This window comes from Engraulis encrasicolus, chromosome 6, assembly GCF_034702125.1.
Source record: "Engraulis encrasicolus isolate BLACKSEA-1 chromosome 6, IST_EnEncr_1.0, whole genome shotgun sequence".
In the NCBI taxonomy this organism is placed as follows: Eukaryota; Metazoa; Chordata; class Actinopteri; order Clupeiformes; family Engraulidae; genus Engraulis; species Engraulis encrasicolus.
This window is the reverse complement of record NC_085862.1, coordinates 25,561,477-25,586,476: the sequence shown is the minus strand read 5'-3', so window position 1 is coordinate 25,586,476 and position 25,000 is coordinate 25,561,477. Positions and strand designations below refer to the sequence as shown.

At 43.6% G+C, this 25,000-nt stretch overlaps 3 protein-coding genes and 1 long non-coding RNA gene across 5 annotated transcripts in view; 2 read left to right on the top strand and 2 right to left on the bottom strand.

Annotated features, from left to right (window-relative positions):
• The first annotated feature begins 4,149 nt into the window (after positions 1-4,149).
• On the top strand, positions 4,150-4,933 carry LOC134450973 (uncharacterized). The gene is made up of 3 exons (XR_010035180.1): positions 4,150-4,226; positions 4,500-4,668; positions 4,900-4,933. It is a non-coding gene; the product is annotated as an uncharacterized LOC134450973 (long non-coding RNA).
• Positions 4,934-8,528: 3,595 nt separating this feature from the next.
• cks2 (CDC28 protein kinase regulatory subunit 2) lies at positions 8,529-10,400 on the top strand. Its single transcript, XM_063201039.1, has 3 exons — positions 8,529-8,693; positions 9,212-9,339; positions 9,778-10,400. Exons 1-3 carry the CDS (start codon positions 8,635-8,637, stop codon positions 9,819-9,821), a joined length of 231 nt encoding a protein of 76 aa, XP_063057109.1. The 5' UTR covers positions 8,529-8,634; the 3' UTR covers positions 9,822-10,400.
• Positions 10,401-13,563: 3,163 nt separating this feature from the next.
• Positions 13,564-18,736, bottom strand: cimap1d (CIMAP1 family member D). Its single transcript, XM_063202041.1, has 4 exons — positions 18,688-18,736; positions 16,583-16,693; positions 15,977-16,090; positions 13,564-14,060 (listed from the first exon to the last, which is right to left on the bottom strand). Exons 1-4 carry the CDS (start codon positions 18,734-18,736, stop codon positions 13,564-13,566), a joined length of 771 nt encoding a protein of 256 aa, XP_063058111.1.
• A 5,352-nt stretch (positions 18,737-24,088) lies between these two features.
• Positions 24,089-25,000, bottom strand: part of cpamd8 (C3 and PZP like alpha-2-macroglobulin domain containing 8) — a 125,761-nt gene continuing 124,849 nt past the window's right edge. For both annotated transcript variants that reach the window (XM_063201028.1, XM_063201029.1), the window contains exon 43: positions 24,089-25,000. This exon is cut by the window's right edge and continues 75 nt beyond it. The gene's annotated coding sequence lies outside the window, so the exon portion shown is untranslated.

The window sequence follows — 25,000 nt, the reverse complement described above, 5'->3', positions numbered from 1 at the left end:
ACCTCCACACACACACTTGGACATAGACCTCCACAAACACAAACCTCCACAGGCACACTTGGACATAGACTTCCTAAAACCCAAACCAGCAGTTTGGGTTTGTGGACCCAAACTCAGCCACACCCACACTTTCATGGACAAATATACTTATTATGAGTCAGAAATATACCATGTTGTTGTAACGGTTCCATATTCAGTCACATGTTTCCTGTTTCACAACTTCCCGTAAAGATGTAAGAGCACTGACCATAATCAGAATAAACATTTTTGGCCAAGTAACCAGCTCCAATGGAAGTTGGAACCCCCAACTGCCTTCATTATGTTATAATGTAAAAAAAATGATTGGGAACTCCTGATACATGGGGCCTTGGCAGTGGTCTACTTTTTTGAAGTGGGTATACTGTATATTCGAGCATTTTTTGAAGTGGGTATACTGTATATATTTATGCTATTGTAAATAATGGATCAATCAATTTTAAGTGGGTATACTGAAGCCCCTAAAATTTAGAAGTGGGTATACTCCGTATACCTGCGTTCTACGTAGACTACACCACTGGGCCTTGGTGACTCAATACCACTTTAGCCCCCCTATTTTGATGCCCCTGAACACAACACATGTACAAAGAATTCGGCTCGGGTAGATATCCGCTCTCCACACATTCATACAGTATATAGGCCTAACACTTATAAATATAGTAGCCTACTGTATATTATTGCAAATACAATTACACTCACAGAACAATAAATAAATCTATTGTGTAAGAAAATGCAATAAGGCAAGGCCGTTGACGACCTTATAGTCGCAATATTAAATTATGGCTTGGAAAAATTACAACCATGTAGATCATATTAAAACTGTAATGAAATATTATATACAATAATGAACATAATCTAGTAGTTTGAAGGGCAAAGGTTGACACAAAACTCGAGACTGTAATCCACCACACTTTCACACCCACCCACATGCCTAGATGTCTAACAGGCACACGCACGCACACACACACACACACACACACACACACACACACACACACACACACACACACACACACACACACACACACACACACACACACACACACACACACAGTCACACACTTTTCTATTTAAAAGCTGCTGTACATTGTATCTACACTATTATAGTTTGCATTTTCCCTGTAAAAGGTTTGGAGTTTGGTCTAATGAATATTAATGTAAGGAAAGAGGTCATTTTGGAGTTCACCACTCACCTTTTTTCCCCCCAGAATGTTCTTGCCACAGGGTTGGACCAAAATAACAAGCCATCAGCCCCGGCTCTTAACAATTCGTTGAGCCCACCAATGCCACTACAGGACCTTACAAACACAAGCCGCCGCCACCACCACCAAAGCTGTCACTCATTTACAGATGCCTCGGTCAATGGGGCCTGTTGTTTTTTAATGTCCCCTGCTGCAGGTCAAACACCCCTCATGTTGGCACACAAAGTTATTTGGACATTGCCTTGAAGTTTCGTCATTAAATGTGTGTGCATTTCCTGCAATAGGAAACACTGCACTGTTGAAATTAGCAAACATTTTTGTAGTGATTTCCAAACATCCGTCATGCAGAGATAGGTGTGACAATGAGTGTGAGATGAGCTTCTGTCTTTTGTTGTAGGCTATGAGCTGAGGCCTTGCGATGCTTTCACATGCTGTAAAGGTCACCACTGAACACAGGTACAAATGTGGTCGGAGCGTTAACTTTTGTCAAATGTCAAGCAGAAAAAAACAAAACAAAAAAACCCAACACGTTTCACCAACTTGAAGCAAAGATACAACGAAATCAGATTTAAGCTACGGTAGGCTATATGAAATAAACCATGAACAGAATTAGTTCATTCTGCCTTGCTTTTCAAGCGCTGCGATTAAATCTAATTTTAAAATGTACTTAAATTGAACATATTATACCTGACAATAAAATAGGCTACATGTTGTCTTATAAAATTACAAAACAATAATTTATATTCAGAACATTTCAAACATAAACCACTAGTTAGATAAAGGTAGAGAAGTATCTCTATAAGCCCTACATATTTGTATATATTTGTTAGATTTACAGAAAGAAAGAAAGAAAGAAAGAAAGAAAGAAAGAAAGAAAGAAAGAAAGAAACTGGTTCAGATTTACTCGAAGAACATGTGGATTATTTCAATATGGTCCAGCTGCGTCTTGTCCAGCTAATACCGCTACGCCCATTCCTTCTTACTAGACCGCCCTCACAGTAACGCCCCTTTGGCTGTTCAAGTTTCTGAAGTCAGTGACATGCAGCCGAATGACAACACAAGCGCCGCGCGGGACTTTTTAAAACGACTGAATGGATTTCGCTGCAGCGATCACTCAACTGTCGGTAAGATTTCGATATAAATGCATGAATATACATAACGGTTACTTTACGAGTTGACTTTCAGCCGGAGGGCGAACATTTAACCACCTCGGCCAACCAACTAGCGGTTTTGGCTAATGTTTTTTTAGCTTCAAGGCAAGCTAACAGGCCGCCCTTCGTAAGTTTGTTTCAGATGTTGTGTGTGTATTTGTCATAATGTACAGTACTAAGTTATGGGCAGACAAAGCAACTATTATTCCTGTGTAATTATCATTCTTGTGACTACTTCACTGCATATATTAAGAAGGAAACTGCCTTTGGTTCCCACATATGAACATCTGTTGCCCTTCATACCCCACTACAGGCTTCACTGCCTGGGAAATCTGTGCTAGTTTACTACGGTATTTCCAACCTGGTAGCTAGCTAGCCAGCCTGGTCAGAATGGACAAAGGCAGCACATCTCAGAATCTTGTTACGAGGCAAATGTGAAATGGAGTACTAGTTATGTGTAAGGTAAGACGTTAACATGACAAGGGTGAGATGCAGGATACTAGTGCTAGCCAGACTAGAATAAAAGTTAACTAGGCCTACTACGAAAAGTTCATTCATAAACGTTTTGACGGTCTTTCGAATGGTTATCGGATTGTGTGCTTGCTTGCTTAAATATCATAAGTTCGCCACAAAGTGATCACGAAATGATCTCCGTATTAATAACAGTTTCGTGGTTTGTTACTCGTTTGAATAAACGTATAGTTTTGACATCCCTTTCAAATGACACGCGGATGTTTTGAAAGTTTGTTGTACCACGAGCTATCACGAAATGATGCTGTATTTCCCCTTAAACAAATTAAGCACTGGGCCAAAAGGTGTTTATACAGTAGTTTCTTCCTGTGCTGCGTTGTGCACATCTGTTTCATCATCTGAGCTATCAGTTGTGTTTCTTTGAAGCAAAGATGTATGGAATAGCACTGAAAGTCGGAGGTGTCATATTTGTTCAACCTGGTGTTAAACGTAATTTAAATTCTTGACCAGTGCATGTAAAGAAATTGAAAATAAAACCGACTTGACTTGTCATTGGGTCTGATTTTAAATGTGCCATATAGTTCAATGTGGGAGCAGGTTCACACACTAAATAAGACACTATGGTCAAGCACAAGCAGATTTTTTTTTAAACAATTCTCAGAGCAGATTAGAGCAGACGTTTCAGGTTGCTGCCATCAGAGAGTAGTGACTTGACCGTAGTGTCTTTAGTGTGCTCCCACATTGAACTCTACTTTTTGGGTCCATGCACCTACTTATTTCTAAACATCTAGAGCGCAACAATACCCCTGCCTCCTGATGTGCCATATAACCTGTATCTGTGTGTGAGAGAGAGAGAGAGAGAGAGAGAGAGAGAGAGAGAGAGAGAGAGAGAGAGAGAGAGAGAGAGAGAGAGAGAGAGAGAGAGAATGTGTGCACGCAGATATAAGAAGTTGGGGTTGATGATCCACATGATGGTGATGGACCAGGACAGCTCTGGACCTCCTGACTGGCAGCTCCATCCTCAACCTCTCTTCCTGCCCTTCACACATGTGCAGGTAAGGCCATTTTTTTTAAAACTCACTGCATTGTCTGAGGCAAAAGTAGGAGAAAAGGAGTGTGCGAGTGAGTAAGTGAGAACCCGGTCATTATACATGTGACCCTTAAAGGGCGTGTGTGTGTCCTAGAACCAAGACAGTGGCAGTGTGTGTCTGTCTGCCTTTGGTTAAGGGTATCTTTAAGATACTACCTTGTTGTGGTAACATAATTTTGCTATTTCTGACAGGCAGGCAAAGATGGTTGATGTCAGTACCAACATGTTGTGATGGAGGCTTCCACCTGAGCTGAACACAGAAACTTGCACACAGTGGTGAGTAAATCACTGAATCCGTTTTGTTCTGCACTAGACCAATAAGTATTTCATACAGTGATTCCTTCATGTGCTGTGTTTATTTATAGCAGAACTTGTGTATAGAGGATAATACAAAACACTGGCACAGTAGTAGTGACCCCTGTACAGGCCAGAAGCTCTGTATCTCTTCAGCCTAGTGTTCTGCATTAAAATGATGGGTGTGATTTTTATGTAGTGTATTCTATGTATACCCTCTCGTGTGTGTCTGTGTGTCTGTGTGCATGTGTGCAGATGGAAGCAGTCGTTCCTGTTCAGCATCGATATGCCAGTAATGGGTTTGATGAGCCACAGCATGGTGATGGGCAATCAGCATCAGGACCAGGGCAGCTCACAAGGAGAACCTCCTGCCCTGCCTCGTCATCCTCAACCTCCCATCTCCCTGCTCTTCACACATGTGCAGGTGAGGCCAACCTCTAAAATGCACACTTGACTTGAGGCAAAGGGGGGAGAATAGGCCTGCGTGCGTGCCTGCCTGCGTGCCACACTTTAAGACAGTAGCAGTGTGTGGGGGGGCGTGTGCACAAGCATATGCACATGGTCATGTCATGGTCATGTCTTTCTGTAGGTAGATAGGGGGTGCTTGTTTTTGTCTTTATTTTCATTCATAACATTAGCATGCCTTTTTTGACAGGCACGGAGCCAGTTTTCAGAGGGAGGGCTGATGATACCAGCAACTTTGGTTCTGAACCTGATCAACCCAGCACCAACCACTGTGCCGCTCCTCCTCTGCCAACTGCACCACATGGCTCCACCATCTCAAAAAGACACAGACACTACTCCACTTCCTGCAAAGGATGAGAGAAGAGCTGACCTCCCCACAACGGCACTCACCACCTTCTACAGGGGTGTCATTGAGAGCATCCTGACCAGCAGCCTCTCTGTCTGGCATGGCAGCCGTCAAGCTGAAGACTAGAAGGCAGTACAGAGAGTGTGGTGAGAACGGCAGAAAAGCTCATAAGATCAGCATCTTACCTACCAGCCATTCAGGATCTGTACACTTCACACTGTTGCAAGAGGGCAATGAACCATCAGGGAAGCGCATGTGGTGCCGCACAAGCACACTGGGAAACGGCTTCTTTCCACAAGCCATCAGACTCCTCAACGCACTGAAGAAAACCACATGAATATTCCAAGGACACTGGAGAATATTCCATGAACACTTCTTTCACCATGCCACGTACACTTTACTCATTGCACCTTATATACAGCATCTTCACATCACCTGTATGATCTCCTCCTGCCGTGTGTGTGTGTGTGTGTGTGTGTGTGTGTGTCCACTGTGTTTGTGTATTTATTGACCATCAGTATGTTAATCTTCTTATTGCACACTGTTTGTGTCTGTGTATTTATTGTATGTATCAGTCTGTAGGCTATTTCATGTCAATGCATTATTTTTAGTTATTAGTTAAACTGCACATTGGAGACTGGTCAAACACAATTTCAAACTTTGTGTTAACCCTACATAGATTTTTGTCAAAAAATGGAGTCTAATCTACTGTACTACACAGGCTATCAACAGACCACACAGTTGAGTGCTGTTTTATGCACTCTGAATATGAGGAGAAGGAGAGGTGACCGTTCACACTTCATAGTGTAAAAGTAAACAGAAATACATTTTCACATTTCATTCCTGTCTCGTTCACTTCTTTCAGCAATGTATGTGGCCTACATGCAGGGAAGCTGACAGGGGGGACAAAGGGGTCCGTTTACCTGGGCCCAGTGAGACGAGGGGTCCAGGAATGGGTCCTCATTACATTGTATGTAGTCTATGTATTGAGTGCAGGGGGCCCTTTCAGATGACTTTGTCCTGGGCACAGCCAAAGCTGTCAGCGGTCCTGATTATGTACGCACAAACACTGGTTATGATGGTAGGGAAAAAAATCTCTGTTTTCTGATGGCCTTTGAATTAAGACAGGCCAATCTGGAACCTCTCCTGGATAAAGAGGTAAGCTTCAATAGTGTGGTCAATCCTAAATCATAGACAGACATGGAGTATGGTAGGCCTTTGGTAATGAAGAAATCGTTTTTCTCCAATAAAACAAACAAATAGCCTATTGCCATTTCAAATACTATTTCATATATTTTTTTCATTAATATATGCTCTTCCCAAGCTGACCACATTGCCACATAAATGTGGTGAGGTGACACTCATTACTTTAAAAAGTCGGGAATGTGTTGCTGATGTTTTACATCATTTCAAACTTTTCTAAGTAGCCAATATCATGTCTTACCAAGTGAACAACCTCGCCAAAAAGGGTTTTTTAATTATTTTTCCGGGTGTGTTAATATCCTGGAAAGGATGTTTAATCATACAGCCTACACAGTGTTAACAGTGACCTCGATACACACAGCTAGGTAAGGTAATGTCCACGTCGTCGTGTTAAAATTAAAGCAATTTGGCGACCTGATACGTTGCTATGACAAATTTGTGCATAGCGACACGAGTCCTAAGCAGTAGACTACAATGTCCGAGGTACGGGAAGACAAAGCAAAAGACATATTGGGATTAGAAAATGTGTGATTTATCTCACTTTCTTACATAGATTGTTGAGAATATTATGTCAGTGGAATGTTCAGTGAAACGTTTCTCTGGAAGATTACGGGATATCTTTGTAACAAACATATAGGGTGCATCCCAATATGTGTCCTTGCCTCCTCCACTTGTGCTTGTCTCCTCGTCCCGCCTCCTGGCCCCTCCTCCGTGGAGAAAACGATAAAGTTTCCCAGCTGTCAGCCTCGCCACAACAACTTTTGAGGGACTGTTTTTCATTCACCATCCCAATTGCAAATGAGAAAAAGACTTTACAATTGAGCTTTTGCAAGATATTGAAATGTAATGCTGTTGTCAGTGATGTCATCATGACGAGAAGCAAGTGGAGGAGGCAAGTGGAGGAGGCAAGGTCACATATTGGGATGCACCCCTTGCCTTCATCCGGAAATGGCCTTGAAAATGACATCGTGCAGTATCCCTTCACGATTGGCTAATACGGCAAATGCCGGGAACGCCCATGGGCGTGCTTGCATTAAGGGTGGAACTGTTTTACTGCAGCTGGACCCTTCTCGATTATTTAGCCAAATAAAATCCTTTGACAGATTTCTAGGACAGATTTCTAGAATTGAATATTGACAACGACAACAACAACAAAACCATCAAACAAACAAAAAAACAAAACAAAAAACAAAACAAAAACAGAACATCAAACAAAAAAAGACAAATCTGATCAGAAGGGTAGATAATAGCTGAACACTAATCATGGCATTACCTTAATAAAATGTAGGCCTATTTCACTGAATAAAACTCCAATTTAAGATAATGTAGCCTACATCTAGAGACAGACAGGCAATAAGTAAACCAGCTAGTCCTGTAACCTTTGACATGCAATATGTAGCCTATAGGTCTATTCCCCAAATTATAAAATAGCTGATTAGGGCCAGAATAATTTAATTTAGTATAGGCCTACATTAACACAGGAAGTGGGCTACAGTAGGCTAGGCTATATATAGGCTACAGTAATATGCAGGGCCGGATTAAGAGGGCCCAGGGCCCATAGGCTAGCCTACAGGTTTCTGTGGGCCCAAGGAACACATTTTTTGGGACAAAACTGAATAGACTGTGTCATTAACCCCTAGGCTGCAACCATAATTATTGTGTTAGTGTGGACCTGCAAAAAGCAGCGCTGTGTGTGTGTGTGTGTGTGTGTGTGTGTGTGTGTGTGTGTGTGTGTGTGTGTGTGTGTGTGTGTGTGTGTGTGTGTGTCTGTGTGTTGAGCAGCTGTGGTGCTGCAGATTTTTAAAAAGACTTTGAACAATAGGCCAGGGAGGGAATTACATGATGATAAAAGTCTAATCAATCAGTGAAGGTGGATAGTAGCCTAGCCCTTGAATAGATATGGTCTTCAGTTTGGGGTTTGTCTTTTCTTCCACTGATGTTAGGATCAGGTTAGGTTGCCCATGTCCATTGACAGGACTACTCGGCACATTAGAAAGAAACACAAGGATTGAACAATTCACATACGCTCTATGATTGTCAGTTTCAAACATTTCCAATCACACCAGAAAGTTTTCTTTTCATCAAGCCTAAGTTCGTCGATATAGCAGCTACTGGCTAGCTGCCTGCAAACAAAACAAGTCAACTCCAAGGAAAACAAAACAACATGGCATGCCAAAGTGTTGGGCGGTCGCGGAACACGGTAATCTGACGCACCCTACGTATGACGGAGCCTCGACCAATCAGGGCGCAGAGAGGGACCGTTTGAGTTTAAAACTTGTTCCTGGAAACTTCCAGATGTCAAATTGCGCGTAGTCTTGGGTCTGGAGAAACGAATTCCTTCTTGCTATTGGGACAAGGAAAATCTGTGACAAAGCCATGTCGAAAAACCAAATATATTACTCTGACAAGTACACAGATGAGAAATATGAATACAGGTAAGTGCATATAAAACATACCGTAGTAATAATGGTATAACGCCGATGGCAAAACGTTGTTTTGAAAACGCGCTAATGTTAGCTTACATGTTAGCTAACTTGTACTTGCCGACGTTGGCGAATCCAAATTTATCAATTCTATCGTGCGTAGTTATGCTATTTTGCAACGTTTTTTCTGTCGGCATGTCCAACTAAAATGTCTATTACATAATAATACGCTCATGGCACTGAGTCTGGTGGAGTTGTAATTAGCAACATCAGTTAGCCAAGGCATAACTATTATGTCAGTCATTCGACAACAAACATTGGAATGGGGGCTAGCTTGGTTTTGTTTTTTGTTTCGTTCCTCTTAAACTCACCTTACTGATAAGTTGAATTTGCATTGGCAAAGTAATATGCTCTGCCTGCAGACTTGCCTGTTTATCATTCAGTCTGTCTTATGAACCACTCCCCCTTATGCTAGTCCTGCCATTTGGAATACGAAATTCTGACCATTGAAGACAATGTGTTATTTACAGGCATGTTATGCTCCCGAAGCACATATCGAAGTTGGTACCGCAGTCTCACCTGATGACGGAGGAGGAATGGAGAGGACTGGGCGTGCAGCAGAGCCAGGGCTGGATCCACTACATGATTCACAAACCAGGTATGGTGCTGTGGTCAGTTTGACACTGATTGACAAAACGTTGAACACAGCCGAGCTAACACATAAATGTCTTTATAAAGGCTTGATATGACTGGTGTCATGCCAAGCTGCTTTGGTGGTGATGTGATGTTTGTTGGTATGGCTTCATTGGCTTGTGGTTGGTTGAGTTTTAATTGTTGACATGTTGTCAAACTGTGTTATTAGTGGACTTGTAATTGCATGGCTAAAGCTGGACCATATTCCACCTGAATGTTACCCTGGCCTATAATCATACTGAATTCCTTTTCTTTTAGCAGGAGAAATGAAGTGAAGTGAAATGACTATAGACTGATGCCTGTGCTCCCTTGTATTGTGCCGTTTCTGACATTTGTGACTGCTTTGTTGTTTTTGTACTGGCCAAGTGACCTCAATCTCTTATTATTGTTATCTTATCCTCAGAGCCGCACATTCTGCTCTTCCGAAGACCCGTCCCTAAGGAATGAGGAGGTCAGGCAGAAGGAAGGAACCCTCCCCAGTGGAATGCTGCACTTCTGTCCAATGGGAACAAAGTGTGCTTTTCTCCCCCTTGTGTTTCGGTTTGTACAGTACATAAGGCCCTCTGCAGATCTTTGGTATTTATCGCTCCTGCCCTGCCCTGCCCTGCCCTGTTCCAAGTCCCCCACAGACCTTTGGTTGTGTATTAGAGGCCCCACCGGCCTAGTGCTGGTTGCACATGTGTGTAGCCCTCCGGCTGGTAGACACGGACCGCGTGTGTGTGTGTATTTTAGATCAAGCCACAAGATTCAATGGGAAATCGAGGAAAGATGGTGTGTGAAAGTGTGTTATTATTTTATATAGAGAAAAAGAAGAGAGTTCTCAGTTGTAAGACAAGTTGTTGGTTGTCATTCTCAGTTTGAAGATTATTCAGTGGCTTACAAAAATGTCTGAAAATAAGTTAGAAGGTCTGACATGTATTTGGTCTTTGATTACATTTTCTTATCTTATGTATTATATTACTAGACCATAGACTTTTTTGCCATTTGATGTTACTTGGGAACAAAATAAAAGACTATTTTTTTGTAGATTGAGTATTTGTGTGATTTTGATGTTGGATTGGACCAGCTACTGTAACTACTACTCTTTTGTTGAGTCAGGATTCAGGCATTTGTGGCTGCCTTTGTGAATGGTAATTTAGATGGACAGACATATATGTAGGTCATTGTCAGAATTTAAAAATTACATTACATTAAGCAGACACTTTTGACCAAAGCAACTTACAAGATCAGGACAAGGAGAATTTTACATACAGTAATCATTATAGACAATACACAATGAAAACAATCTGCAACGGATTGAATTTAAAAAAAAACCTGTAAATACTTAAGATACAATTCTTGCAAACATAGCACGTCGTCTCAGCTCTGAGAGTGCATGTGCGAGTTTGTTACATTAAAAGTATTCACACTACAACAGCGTCATGGCCTTACTAGAGGAACTGAACCCCTAAGTTTTTATTTGTGCATTCACCAAACCACTTGTGTTCATACATACATTGGGCAACACATTTGAGTAAAGTGCCACAAATATGTCAGTGTCCTGCTTATGTTAAATCATTGAACATGCCATGAAATGTGTAAATGGCAACAACAACAAAAAGAACATTCATTTACAGTACATACAGTATGTCTCCAGGGTTCGGACATGTCTGTGTCATTTTACCTTTAATGGTTCTCTTAGTGTTTCTGTTTTAAGATGTCTTTCTGATTGTTACAGCACCGTATGATAAGGGAACTACTATATCTGTCCACTATAACTATAGCGTCACCCATCAGGGTGTGAAGATGTTAATTAATTTAGGCCATGTCTTACATTAATTAAATTTTAAAGCAACTGCACATCTATTTGCAGCTTTACAACCTTTCATTCAAAAGACAGAACTGATGAAGGCATTTGAATGAAACATCCTCAGGATCCAGAATGATGTCCAGTTGCTAGTAATCTAACGCTGATAATCTAATCTAAACTGCAATCCCCTGATCTTTAGTCCACCTCCCTAACCACTAGGCCACGGCCACGGCCAGATTAATGCACAGGCTAGATATGGCTGCAGCCTTGGGGCCCCCACCTGCCAGGGGGGCCCTGATTGGCCAACAGTCAAAAATTACAGAATTGTGTCAAGATGCAATATTGAACATTTCATCTTGTGTGTTGAGTACAGTTGGTAAAAATGTCATCTTTAATTTCCAACTCGAAATGATGACACTGTCTATGTAAATTTATCTCGAAATTTGCCTTCCGGCAGGGGCCCCCACAGCAACCTGTAGCCTAGGGGCCCCGGGTCAACTTAGTCCGGCCCTGGCCACAGCTGCTCACCTAACCCAACACCTGTAACCAGTGCTTGAAGTGGAAAAAAAGAGGTGTAGGAACCCTGATCGTCCGAAAATACCATCCAAAAAGAAGTGCAGGAACCCTGATTTTCCAACAATCCCATCAGTACCAAATAGAGTGCAAAGACAGAAAGGAAGAGGACATACAAACCCCAACTCCGGTGAAGTTGGGACGTTTGGTAAACAGTGAATAAAATCAAAATGCTATCATTTTCAAAACATTCAATCTATTCATTAGATGGAGAATAGTGAAAAGACAACATATTAAGTGTTAAAACCGAGAAAAATATTGTTTTGGGGGACATATGTACTCATTTCTAATTTGATAAATCCAACACATCTCAAAAGAGTTGGGACGGGGACAATAAATGGCAGCAAATGTCGAGGAAGACTAAAAACAAAACAAAAGACAACACTTAACAGTTAAATACATTAACCGATGAGATGATTTTATATAAAAAACAGTGTTAATTCCTATCTTGGACATGATTTCACCAGCTTAAATGGTGGGTGTGTTCCTTGTCATGTTTTGCAATGTTTTCCTTTCTGTAGTGCTTACAGTGTGACAGGTCTTGACCAAAAGTCCATCATTTTATCACCTGCTGGTCCTTATGATGGAGCCAAACTGTTAAAACATAGTAGAGAATGCAATTTGACCTTACTATGTGGCAGTAATCGAAGATCTCCCTTCAAAATATAATGCATGATTGGCTTTTCATGCTGTTTAAAACCCATTTATACCATTCAGCACTGTATTTAACTCTACAGATGAGTGAGAACATCTTAACCAATGCACTACTGCACCCGCATGCCATCATGGAGGCTGACTTTTGAAGTTAGCACTAACACAAGTTGGATGGTCCATTTTCACTGTAGCACAGGGTGTGCAATGCTCTATTATTGTCAAAAAGAATTGACTTCTACAACTTCTGCTGACTTCTGTAAGCAAAGGACAGTTTCCCATGTCTTCTGGGTTTATTTCAAGTGAGCTCAGGTGCTTAGGAGAATGTTACACCCCTGTATCATTTGCACGCATTAAGCATTCTTAATATAGTCAATTTTCAATAGCTCTAGCACTCCAGGAATTAGAGTGAGACTACAGCCAATATATATTTCATGATGTCATGAACCTATACAATGATTTTAGTAACAAAAATATGTCTTATATACACTCAATCGTGGTAAATCAAAAGGAATTCAAAAATGTATGTAATAACTATGGTAATTATTCCCTTTGCATCTTTAATTCTGAGTGACTCAGCCTCTCTGTGATGATCTTATACCTGGACACCTATATTGTCCGTCAGTACAATTCATTTTGAAATGTTCTTCTTTGTTGTTTTATCTTATTTGGATGTTTACTAAATTTCACTGATCCCCGTCCCAACTTATTTGAGACGTGTTGGATTTATCAAATTAGAAATGAGTACATATGTCCCCCAAAAGAATATTTTTTCTCGGTTTTAACACTTAATATGTTGTCTTTTCACTATTCTACATCTAATGAATGGATTGAATGTTTTGAAAATGATAGCATTTTGATTTTATTCACTGTTTACCAAACGTCCCAACTTCACCGGAGTTGGGGTTTGTATTTTTGGAGGGGGGTTTGGGGGTCCCCCCCCCCACCACCCCCCACCCCCCCCCCCCCCAAGAAAATGTGTGTTTCTTAGATGCAATTTAATGCATTTTAATCAATTAGGCGTCCGGCTTAATGTTGTGCCTCATGCCGGACAAGGCATTGAAAAGATTAGTGCAGGAACTCGGATGGTGAAAATTAAGAGGTGGGGGAACTGAGTTCCCCCCCACTTCAAGCACTGCCTGTAACCTAACTCGTTGTGACTGGTTCGCATATTTACTAGGTATCCAGCACGTCCACCACCAGAGGAGTGATGAACTCTGAGTGGCGTATGCCCAGCGAGAAGGCCGGAGCCCGGGGCTTGTGTGCCACCACCTTCTCCGGGTTGTGGCTACCCGGGCCAGGCTTCAGGGTGGAGGAGTCGGCCGGGAAGCCGTGCCGGTGCCGGCCCAGCATGGAGAAGGCCGGCTGCTTATGGAGGTAGACGTTAGGGTCCGTGCTGTTGTAGCGACCGGGCCCAGGCGTCTTGGAGAACTCCTCGGAGCCGGTGCCCGAACGGCATCGTCCAGAGATGGAGAAGCTGGCGCTGGCAGCTTTGGTGGGCACGTGTGCGCCCATGACGGCGGGCAGTGTGTACTTGTTGGGCGCGGGCACGGTGTCGAGGGAGCGGTAGAGGGTGCGTGCCCCAATGCTGTAGGAGGGCGGTCGGCGCTGGGTGCTGTTGGGGAGGGCCTTCTCAGGGCTGTAGGCTCCTGGCCCTGGGGTTCGGATCACACCTACTGTGGAGAACCATCTTAGATCACTCACAACACTGTGTAAGATTTTTAGTTGTCTATTTCCAGAATTCATGCTAGCCATTCACTAATGTTACCTTTTTCATGAATACTTACCACCACCATCAAATTCTAAGTATTCATTATGACTGGAAAAATTGCATTTTTCATACATGAAAAGGGGGATCTTCTCCATGGTCCGCCATTTTGAATTTCCAGAAATAGCCATTTTTAGCTGCAAAAATGACTGTATTTGGGCCATACAAGAAAATATTAGTTTATTACTTAGCAAACTTTCATGAAAATATCAAATTTGGCAATAGGCAGCCCAGTTTCAATGAGCAGCATAGTTGCAGTACCTTTTTTGACCATTTCCTGCACAGTGTACCTTCACGATTTAGTGACACGGTACTTTAATACAGAGATGAATACTGTTGCTGTAGCCCTTTAATGGACCCCTTTGCATTTTGGTTGGAAGAAAATGGCTACAACATTGGTACTCTGGCACCACATGTTTTTTACAACATAGTACAACTTTGCAAATTTCCATTCTCGCCATAACAAGTTTAAGCAGTGTCTCACTAATGTGACAAATAAGGTAACACTTTATTTTAATGGTTCACTATTACAGTGACTCTACCACATTAGGTACAGTGTAATAACCATTGTAACAATATTTGATACCATGCAATACCATGTCCTAACCCTAAGCCTAGATTTAAGTACAACATTGGTACATGGTGTTACACTGGTATTACATGGTATTAAATATTGTTACACTGGTTATTGCACTGTACCTAAAGTGGTAGATCCACTGGAATAGTGAACCAATAAAATAAAGTGTAACCATAAATAACTTTTGGAGGTTTTGGATAATGTCAGACCAACCTGCAGAAGAGAAGGCCTAAGACTCAACTGATTGCAATTGAGGCTATTGATGGTTAACTGTAAGAACTGAAGAGGCCTTTCAAATCAAAACCCTCTATTGTGCAGCTCAGTTTGAACCAGATGACACTCTCACTCTCAGTGCCTCTGTCAACGCTGTCCTACACAGCTGTCAGCCTGTGGGGCTTAACTTAACGGTGCTTCGTTAAGTACTGGAGATTGAAGTGGCAGACTATTTGAACTGACTCATGGATGCCATCGGCACTAATGATGCCAAATCTCATTATTTAAGGACAAACTGAAAAACACTCATATTATACCATTATGTAATGTCTGTTTTAACTGACCTAGTTCTCTGCTTTCATAGCACAACTAATTAGCATTTACTCTGTCCATCTAGTCAGTCCATTACTCCATCCATCGAGTCTGCGTGGTGACTGGTGGTTGTTAGGATGGACCACTGTATCGTCTCATCTTTTATGGGGCCAGGGTCTGCACTTATTGCAAGTATTGTCAAGGCATGCATACCGTTTAATATTTGAAGCAATCAAGTTTTTGCCTTTTGCTGCCACACTGTTTGGACACAGCACTGTCTGCCATAGAGGACTACAAAGAGATGGTCTGCCCCTTTTAAATTGGCTCAGTACATGGGTCATGGAGAAGGCAGAAAAACAAACTGTTAGGCTTTCACATTGATGAACCATTCAATTTGGGTGTTATGAAGATGATTTTCATTTCCCGGTGGGCCGAAAGTCATTGTGGGCGATACTTTTGTGTTTTTGTTTTGTTTCCAAATTTCCCTTAGAGAATTTAGATGCGGTGGTCCATCGGTGCACAGCGGACTGAACAATCATGATTGTAGTATGGGGGTGGGGATGAGGGGCTGGTATGCCAATAAAGCCGGGGCAGGGTCCCAGTCCAGCCCTGCGCAGTGCTGGTTTTGCTGTGCAGCGTGCATGCACACTTTGCCAGTAAAACCAGCAATGTGCCATCACGAACGTGCCCAATACCTCCTCACTCAACCGTGGGATCACCTGTCTTCCTCATTCTGCCCAGCATGGAGTAGGCAGGTGTTCCATCTCTCCCAAACCGGGTGATCTTTGCGTCCACAAAATACTGGGGTCCAGGGCTCGAGTCTATGCTGTAGACTATACAAGCAGAGCAGGGTTACAGGGCAATGTGCAGCATACATACAGTAAGTATCATCATCATCACCACCACAAGAACAACAACACTATGACATGAACACATTTGCATTGCATGTCATAGGGCAGGCAGTGAGTTGCAGTCTCCCTCTAGTGGGCTGCATGTAATATTGCACCATTTATGTTTTTGTCAACTTTATTTAGTAGATAGAAACATATCATAATATGGAGGTGAGTTTGTTTCTCTTAATTTTCTCTTTAAGTTTCTCTTTAATACATGCATTAATATACTGTTTCTCTATAAATAATAACATAACAAAGACATAACATAATTCATGCATCTGTATCTGTTATTTAAAATACCAATGTGCATATGAGTCAGAAAACTGAAATAATGTGAGTACAGTTGTCTGCAAATGACATCTGTACAAATGAGGAATAGTGATCTCTGTATCAGCCAGTGGTTTCTACTTCCTGACTGAGGAAGATACTCACGGTGGTCACTCATCCTTCCGTGGAAGGTGAATGCAGGGCTGGTGGGTTTGGTGACATCGTGACGCATGAAACCAATGGTGGGGGGCAGGGCATAACGGGCAGGTCCTGGGCCTGGATAGTGAAGACATGTTGAGGGCATAACAGTCTGTGACTGGACCTAGCTACCGTAGTTAGGTAGGGTTGCCACCCGTTTCTTGAAATACAGAATCGTCCCTTATTTGGAAGTTAAGTCCCCATTTTCCCTTAAAGTTCCTTATTAACATGAATAGCTAAGGCTGAAATGGGCCACAATTTTAGCCTGGTGAACCAGCTCCACCCACTGGACGGTATTTAGTCTGGTTTATCAGGCTACCACAATTTGGTTAAAATGCAGGACATGTTTAATGGCACACCATCATATTACTTGTCCAAACCAGTGGTCTCCAAATGGCGGCCTGCGGCCTACCATGAGGTTGGAACAAATGAAAACTGCTATCTGTGGCCATATAGTTGGGCGATTTGTTTGGCCCTCTGCCTCTTTTGTGATAGCCTACATAATTCGGCCCTTGGGGGAAAATAATTGCAGACCACTGTCCTGAACTATTCTCTGCTAGTTAGACATACTTAACAGTGAAGCAGTTAGGGACATTTCGAATAAAATCATAAAATCACCCAAAACAATTTGCCGCCTGGGCCTAGTAAGTTCGCCATACATTCTATTGACATATCATCATCCTATTGTGCCATCCTGGCCTACTGGTAGGATGATAAGGGCTCTATCAAACTCTGTCCAGAAGACCATGGGTATCCACTGACTATGCAATGGATCGGACACGTAAATGCCGTCCTGGAAATTTCTCCTCCAAAGGCCAGAGGGCATGAAACCACATAAAATTCACAGAGTAGAAGTTGATTCCCACTCCACTGTGCAATCATAGTTTTGTTATTACTCATTAACAAACATTTGTACATGCTTTGTTAAATGTTAATTGTTATTAAATGTTAATAAAGTGTTTATAAAGCTGTGAAAAGGACGTTATTGTAAAGTGTTACCAGAGTTATTTTACTGAAGGATGTAAAACAAAAAAATTGACACCTCAAACAAACGATTCTTTTTTGTAGAACTGCAGTCCTCTATGCAGGAAAGAGTTAGCCACTTGAGTTGGGACATTTGCTTTGCACGCATCTACTCAAACATGATGAGGACAGGATGTTTTGGTGCGTGTTTGTGTAATAGAAGAGGGGTGTGTGTGTTTCTGTGGTAGGGTGGTATGTGTGTGTGTAGGGGGGTGTTTTATCATGTGCTTGTAGCTTACGAGGAATGTGGGTCAAATAGGCAACTGACTTTGTTAACACACAGAGTATCTATGCCTGAATGAAAGTGTGTGTGCGTGCGTGTGTGTGCGCATGCGTGTGTGTGTGTGTGTGTGTGTGTGTGTGTGTGTACGGCCTGCCCGCCTGGGGAATGCAATGACATCAGCATGTCTGTTCCAGATCTACACAGAACATTCTTTAACGCCAATGGCAACATGTTCCAACGTGTTTGCAAGCATGCAACCTCTTCCCCTCTCGCTGCCTCTCTCTTTCTTCCTCTCCCCCTTTTTTTCTCTCTCTCGCTCTACATCCCTCGCTTAAGACATACCAGCTTCAAATCAAAGTATTTTTCTTGATTTACTTCACTGATATTTGGAACAGATTATCTTAAAATAGCAAAGAATTGCAGCTATGTTGAGCATGACTGAGTAGCTTCCAATGACAGAAAACTTCAGAACACTTAGGCATGAAATCAGGGGTGGGGAACCGATCTCATGTGAGGGCCACCTCCAAGGGCTGTACTATGAACACAAACCAGGATTTCCCCCTACACTTTAGGCCTATATTGAAGGTGGCCACAGACCGCACCTTTAGGTCCCCTGAAAATAAACTTTATTGTATTGAAAATTTGATTTCTCAGATTTCTGTACAAAACGTGTCATATTTCATATGAAACTGCATAACAGTGAAATTATTTTGGTGGCCAGATAAGACAGCCTCAAGGGCTGTAAAAGTCCCATGAGATATACTAGGTTTGCATTACATAATTGAGTGAAGCTGCACACGCAACCATCCTCTGTTGTGAAACTCACCTTTTTCCCGCCCTGCGATGGTCACTCGCTTCTTTGGCGTCTCTGCCATGCTCGACCCTGTGGGCATCTGAAGACCAGGGAGGGACTGTCACCCAAGGTCTGTAATGACTGACACCCTTCAGGCAACCCTCAGATTGTGAAGTGCAGGAGCGCAGAGGATATCTCTCTTGACCCTTCAGGCAACCCTCACGCCCAGGGTCCCACCATACCCCTATACAGCTGGAGGAAATGTGTAGCTCTCACTGAGGAGCAGCAGAAACACCCTATTCCTGCACAGTCCACCCCTCTGGTCTCCAACTCGCCACCTCCCAGTCCAATGCAACGCAGTTTGAGTATGGGAGACACAGCTCGATACCGCTGAGCTAAAGGCCCAGTCCAATAGCTCAGCGCTACCGATACTGTATGAGGCTTCGGGAGGGAGGTTTACTAACGTTGCACACCACACTCTGCTAGTCAGCCTCCGTTACACTTGCGCACTCCAACCCTCCAACCCTCAAGATCAGGAGCTGGCACAGCAGCTAAACTTTGCAACTGGCTGGATGGAGATATCGGACAGTCTTGTAGGATCAGTAGAAACACTCCAACAGACAGACCCTCAGCCCCCAAACCCAGTAGCTCCTGCAACAGACTACTACAGACAGCTAAGGGAGCCACTGAGCCACTGCCACATGTTCACAAAAAAACGGAACACATCCAAAATACGTGCCACAATTGAAATAAAAAAGCTCTGATTACGAATGATCTCTGTCAGTTCAAGTGTTCGATGAGGTTGTGCTACCAGATGAGAAACCATGTATCCCAGTTACCATCGAAAAAAACAACTTTGAGTCGCCCCTGTTGTTGAATGATAATCACTGAGTCAAGTGGCTGTTGAGCAGCAGGTTGTACTGTAGTAGGTACAACAGCCAAACCATCTACCGTGGAGTCTCCAGGTGTTGGAAAGGCAACATTTGCGTAGAAAAGACAGATATCATCCGCGCTCCTGCACTTCACAATCTGGTGCGTCACGGGAAAGGACTGGTAGATGCAGGGAAAGAAAGGAGTCACCGGAGCATCTTCAGATGTGGAAGTTTACTTATTGGGCAAGCACCAAGACTAACGTTTCAACGTTCTCACATCTTCTTCAGAGTCAAACTTTGAATTAGGCAAAATTTGCATTAGTGTCCATCCACATCTAGTCCCCCGGATGGAGTAAATCTCTCAGTCGAGCGCTGGTCACCTGAGCGATGCCACGATGACCCCTTGGCACCCTCCACACACACCTGGGCGCTGACTCTGGGCTGGCATGGCTGCTGCTCTGCTCTGCTCTGCTGTGCTGTGCTGATGTGCTGCTGCTGGGATTATGCTGCAGTAGTGTTGGGGCAACATGAGAGGCTCTCTGAAGCCTGCACTGGACTGGACCCTCTTAACCCCCATCATAGCCACTCTCACAGGCAGCCCATCCTATTAAAAATACAAACCTCCTCACACTGATGCACGTGCATGCTCACACACACACACACACACATACACACGCGTGCGTGCGCACGGATGCACAAACACGCAAAGTCGCACACACACAAACACACAGGTGCACCTACACACACACACATACGCACACACCGATGTACACTCACACAGTCATACACACACACACACACACACACACACACACACACACACACACACACACACACACACACACACACACACACACGTGCGTGTGTGAGCACTGGTGCTTAGGAACAGTGTCATCGTTGGAGTTGGCTCCCCATGTAACCAGATCCTCATCCAGGTAATCACTGAGACCAAGCCACCAATGCAACCCCCCCCCCCCCACACACACACACACACACACACGCACACTCCCTAACACACACACACGCACACACACACACACACACACCTACCTCCCTCTCCTCCACAACACCAACATCCCCCACCCCTCCATCTCCTTTCTCTTCCACTCACTTTCCCCACCATCCACCTTTCCACCACCCCCCCCCCCCCCCCCAACCCATAGTAGGGAAAGGAATATCATGCTTCACCTGGTTGTGTGTGTGTGTGTGTGTGTGTGCGTGTGCGTGTGTGTGTGTGTGTAGTTGGGTTACTGAGGTGATGGGCAGCTTTCTCCCCCACAGAGACAACAGTGATCTGTTCCCTCACTGTCTGGTCACACTACACTTTTCCATTACTGTGCAGCTTAGAAAGAGACACACACACACACACACACACACACACACACACACACACACACACACACACACACACACACACACACACACACACACACACACACACACACACACACACACACACACACACACACACACACACACACACACACACACACACACACGCACACTAGTCTGGGGCTTGATTGAACCATCTGCATCCGGCCCCCAGGCCTTGTGTTTGACACCCCTGGGCTAAACAGAGCAGTAATACTAGCTTTAAAGCTGCTTCAAGCGTGTATGATTCTGAGTATCATAGGAGCAAGTATTTCTGTTTCTGAGTATCAAAAGGGCAAGTCTGAACAGCTAGACAGATACAGCCTCTTCCCCCCTCTGCCAATCACACACACACGCACACGCACAGACACACACACGTCACACCACCTCCACACTGCTTAGAGAAACGGGCGGCCCACTAATCTACTGGACCACTAATGAGGAGCTCAACTTTCTTTTCAAGGGACAGCAGGTTAGGCCCCAGTTTAGGGTGTGTGTGTGTGTAATGCAGGGAAGCCGACATGCGGGGACAGACGGGTATGTTGCCCCGGGCCCAGGGAAAGAGGGGGCTCAGAATTGTGTCCGCATTGCATTGTATGTATCGCGTGGGGGGCCCTTTCAGATTACTTTGTCCAAGGCCCGGCCAATGCTGTCAGCTGCCTTTTGTACATGTGTGTGTGTGTGCGTCCGCCAACGCACAGGCACGTGTGTGTGTGTGTGTGCGTCCGCCCACGCACAGGCACGTGTGTGTGTGTGTGTGTGCGTGGGAGAGAGAGAGAGAGAAAGAGAGAGATAGATAGACAGAGAAAGTACATTTTTGGCAACATATTATATATTGTATGATATTTTTAGGGATAAGTGGATGCAAATCTATAGATGAATCTATGGAGATACAATGCTGTATATTGAGTGTTAGATCCCAAGATTATTAAGTACATTACACAAAAATGGACATACACATAAACACACATGTGGGTACACGGGTACACACATTTGCACACATGCACTTGGGTGGAAAAAATGCAGTTGTTTGTAAAAACAGGATGCGTGCTAAAAAATTGTAGCAGGATTAATAGGCATGAGTGAGTAAAAGTGTTGATTACTGTGTCGGCATGCAACTTTAATGGCCTCTAACTTTCCCCTGGCAGCCGACACAGTAACCTGAGCACCCGGTGACAAGGACAAGCACTCAGGCACAACACACATACACCACCATCGCATAGGCACAGGCATAAAGGCATAAAAGCACAACACACACCACCATCGCAAAAGCATAAAGGCACAACACACACCACCATCACACAGACACAAAGCACAGGTACTCAGGCACAACACACACCACCATCGCACAGGCACAAGGCATAAAGGCATAACACACACCACCATCGCACAGGCACAAGGCATAAAGGCATAACACACACCACCATCGCACAGGCACAAGGCATAAAGGCATAACACACACCACCATCGCACAGGCACAACACACACCACCATCGCAGGCACAGGCACAGGCACTCAGGCACAAAACACTGGGACACAGCACAGGCATAAAGACACAACACACATGCCATCGCACAGGCACAAGGCACTCAGGCACAAAACACTGCAACACAGCACAGGCATAAATGCATAACACACATCATCATCACACAGGGACAGATATAAAGGCACAACACACATCACCATCGTACAGGCACAAGACACAAGCGTAGCACAAGCGCAGGAACTGACAACAGGCACAACACACAGTGACAAAGCACTCAAACACAACAGACACCAGCACAACACAGGCACAGGCACAGGGGCACAACAGACACACAGATACAGCACAGGCACAACACACACCAACACAGAGCTGTGGCGTACATGCTGCAACACAGGTGCCATTTATAACTATGGGTACATATAAACACATTCATTAGGGTCATTCAAAAGTCAGCTCTGGCTCCGTTGGGTGAGAAACCCACCTGACAAGGGCATCCCTAGTGCTATAACGAGGACACAATACAACTACAATTTCACTCAAGCAAAATGAAAACAATAACGCATTAAAATGGTTGTGTACAAACTTTATTCTCTGTATTTTATTTTATTCAGAAAGGCAATATATCTTAAATTCTCAGGGTGTACATTCAACTCAAAATTTAGTAAAAACAAACAAACGAACAAACAAACAAAAAAAGAAATAATTTACATTTGAACAACAGACCAGACCGATTTCCTGGTCATTTTCTCGAGAAACTTAGTAACATGTAGCTTTGTACCAACAGACCAACTGACCACCTGATCGTCTTCTGCTTCAGAGTTGTATAAAGCAGAAGTAGAAGTGCTCTTATAGCTGTAATTACAACACTAGTAGTTTGATATTACATAGTTGAAACCATGAAATATCATACCAATACTATAGTGTTGTAATTACAGCTATAAGAGCACTTCTACTTCTATTTTATACAACTCTGTTCTGCTTCTATCCTCCATGCATGCTATGGTTGGGCACACACCAAAACATTCACTCGTTCACTACATACCTAGTGCACCACAGAAGGCAGCAAGGCAATTGAACTTGCATCCTATGTAGTAGTGCACTATAGGGGTGGGAAATCGTTTTCATTCGAGGGCCGCTTCAAATTGTAAAGTCCTCCAAGGGCCGTACTATATCCCTCTGCACTTAAGGCCTATTGAAGGTAGGCACCTTTACAACAGACCCCACCTTCACTAGGTCCCTTGAAAAGAAAACTTAATTGTACTGTATTGTGAATGTAATTTCTACGATTTTTTTTTTCCAAAACGTGTCAAATTCCATGTGAAACTGCATAACATTAAAATGATATCTGGGGCCGGATAAGGCATAGGTTCCCCACCCCTGGTGTACAGCCTGGTCAACTTACATTACTGTGCGTGTTACACCTGGACGGGGTCTTCTAGGTAGGAAGAGCTTATTCTTGGGGGCTGAGTGAGGGGGATGAATGGTGATGCATTACATAGGCCTATGAGTAGATTACATGTCACGACCAAACATTAGCGATTGGTTAAAATCAAACCCACATTTCAAACTCCAACAGGGTTCAACCCCCCACCAATAATTGAAGAGTTTATTTGCAAAAGGGTGTATCCACCATTTTTGAATTTTGCATTTTATTATTGAAAATGACTGTTCAGAGGTCCTATGAACTATGTGTGAAAGGGAAAGAGGGGTGGGGTGGTGGTGGTGGTGGGGGTGGGGTGTCAAACGCTTCCTGCTTCGCTTGAGCTTATCTTCCTGTGTCTTGTCAGCTTAACTTGCCCATCACGGAGCAAAACGATTCAGTGCTGTGCCACGAGGGAGTTAACCTTGCACTGAGTGTGGGTTCAAAGGTCTCGGGTCAAGGGTGACAAAAGAGGGTCAACTGTGATGTAAGGAGCTTAGGGTGTACACACATCATCCAAACAGCCTTTAACAACAAAGGGCCTGCACTGGGTGGGTGGGGGTGGGGGTAGGGGCTGGGGGCTTGGACTCAAACAAATTAAATTAAGACACAAGAGTGGCAATGCACAATAAAACAAAAACAAAACAAAAGACAAAGTAAGGTAAGGAAAAACCAAAAAATACACACAAGCGTCTAGCTATAAATAAATACCACAGATAGAAAAAAAACAAATGAACAAACAAACAACAAAACGTGTTTAACTCAGGTATAATTACAAACATAAATACGTGATTATTTTGATCTAGATTACAGGAAGATTACAGTGGAGGCTAGCTATGGGTAGCTATGGCAGTAGGCTATTGGTTCTACCAGAGAGGCAGAGGTCTTGGATACAGGATGGAGGATGAGAGGGAGAGACAGAGAGGATGCTGGGTAGTCTTCAAACACACAAACATGCACACACACGAACACGCACACACACACACACGCAAGCGCACACACACGCGCACGCACGCACGCACGCACGCACGCACGCACGCACGCACGCACACGCACACACACACACACACACACACACACACACACACACACACACACACACACACACATACACAGCCTGTTACCACACACATGAACTACTCCATCATTGGTCTCTCTCTCTCCTTCTCTTTCTTCCGTTCTCTTTCCAGTCCCAAC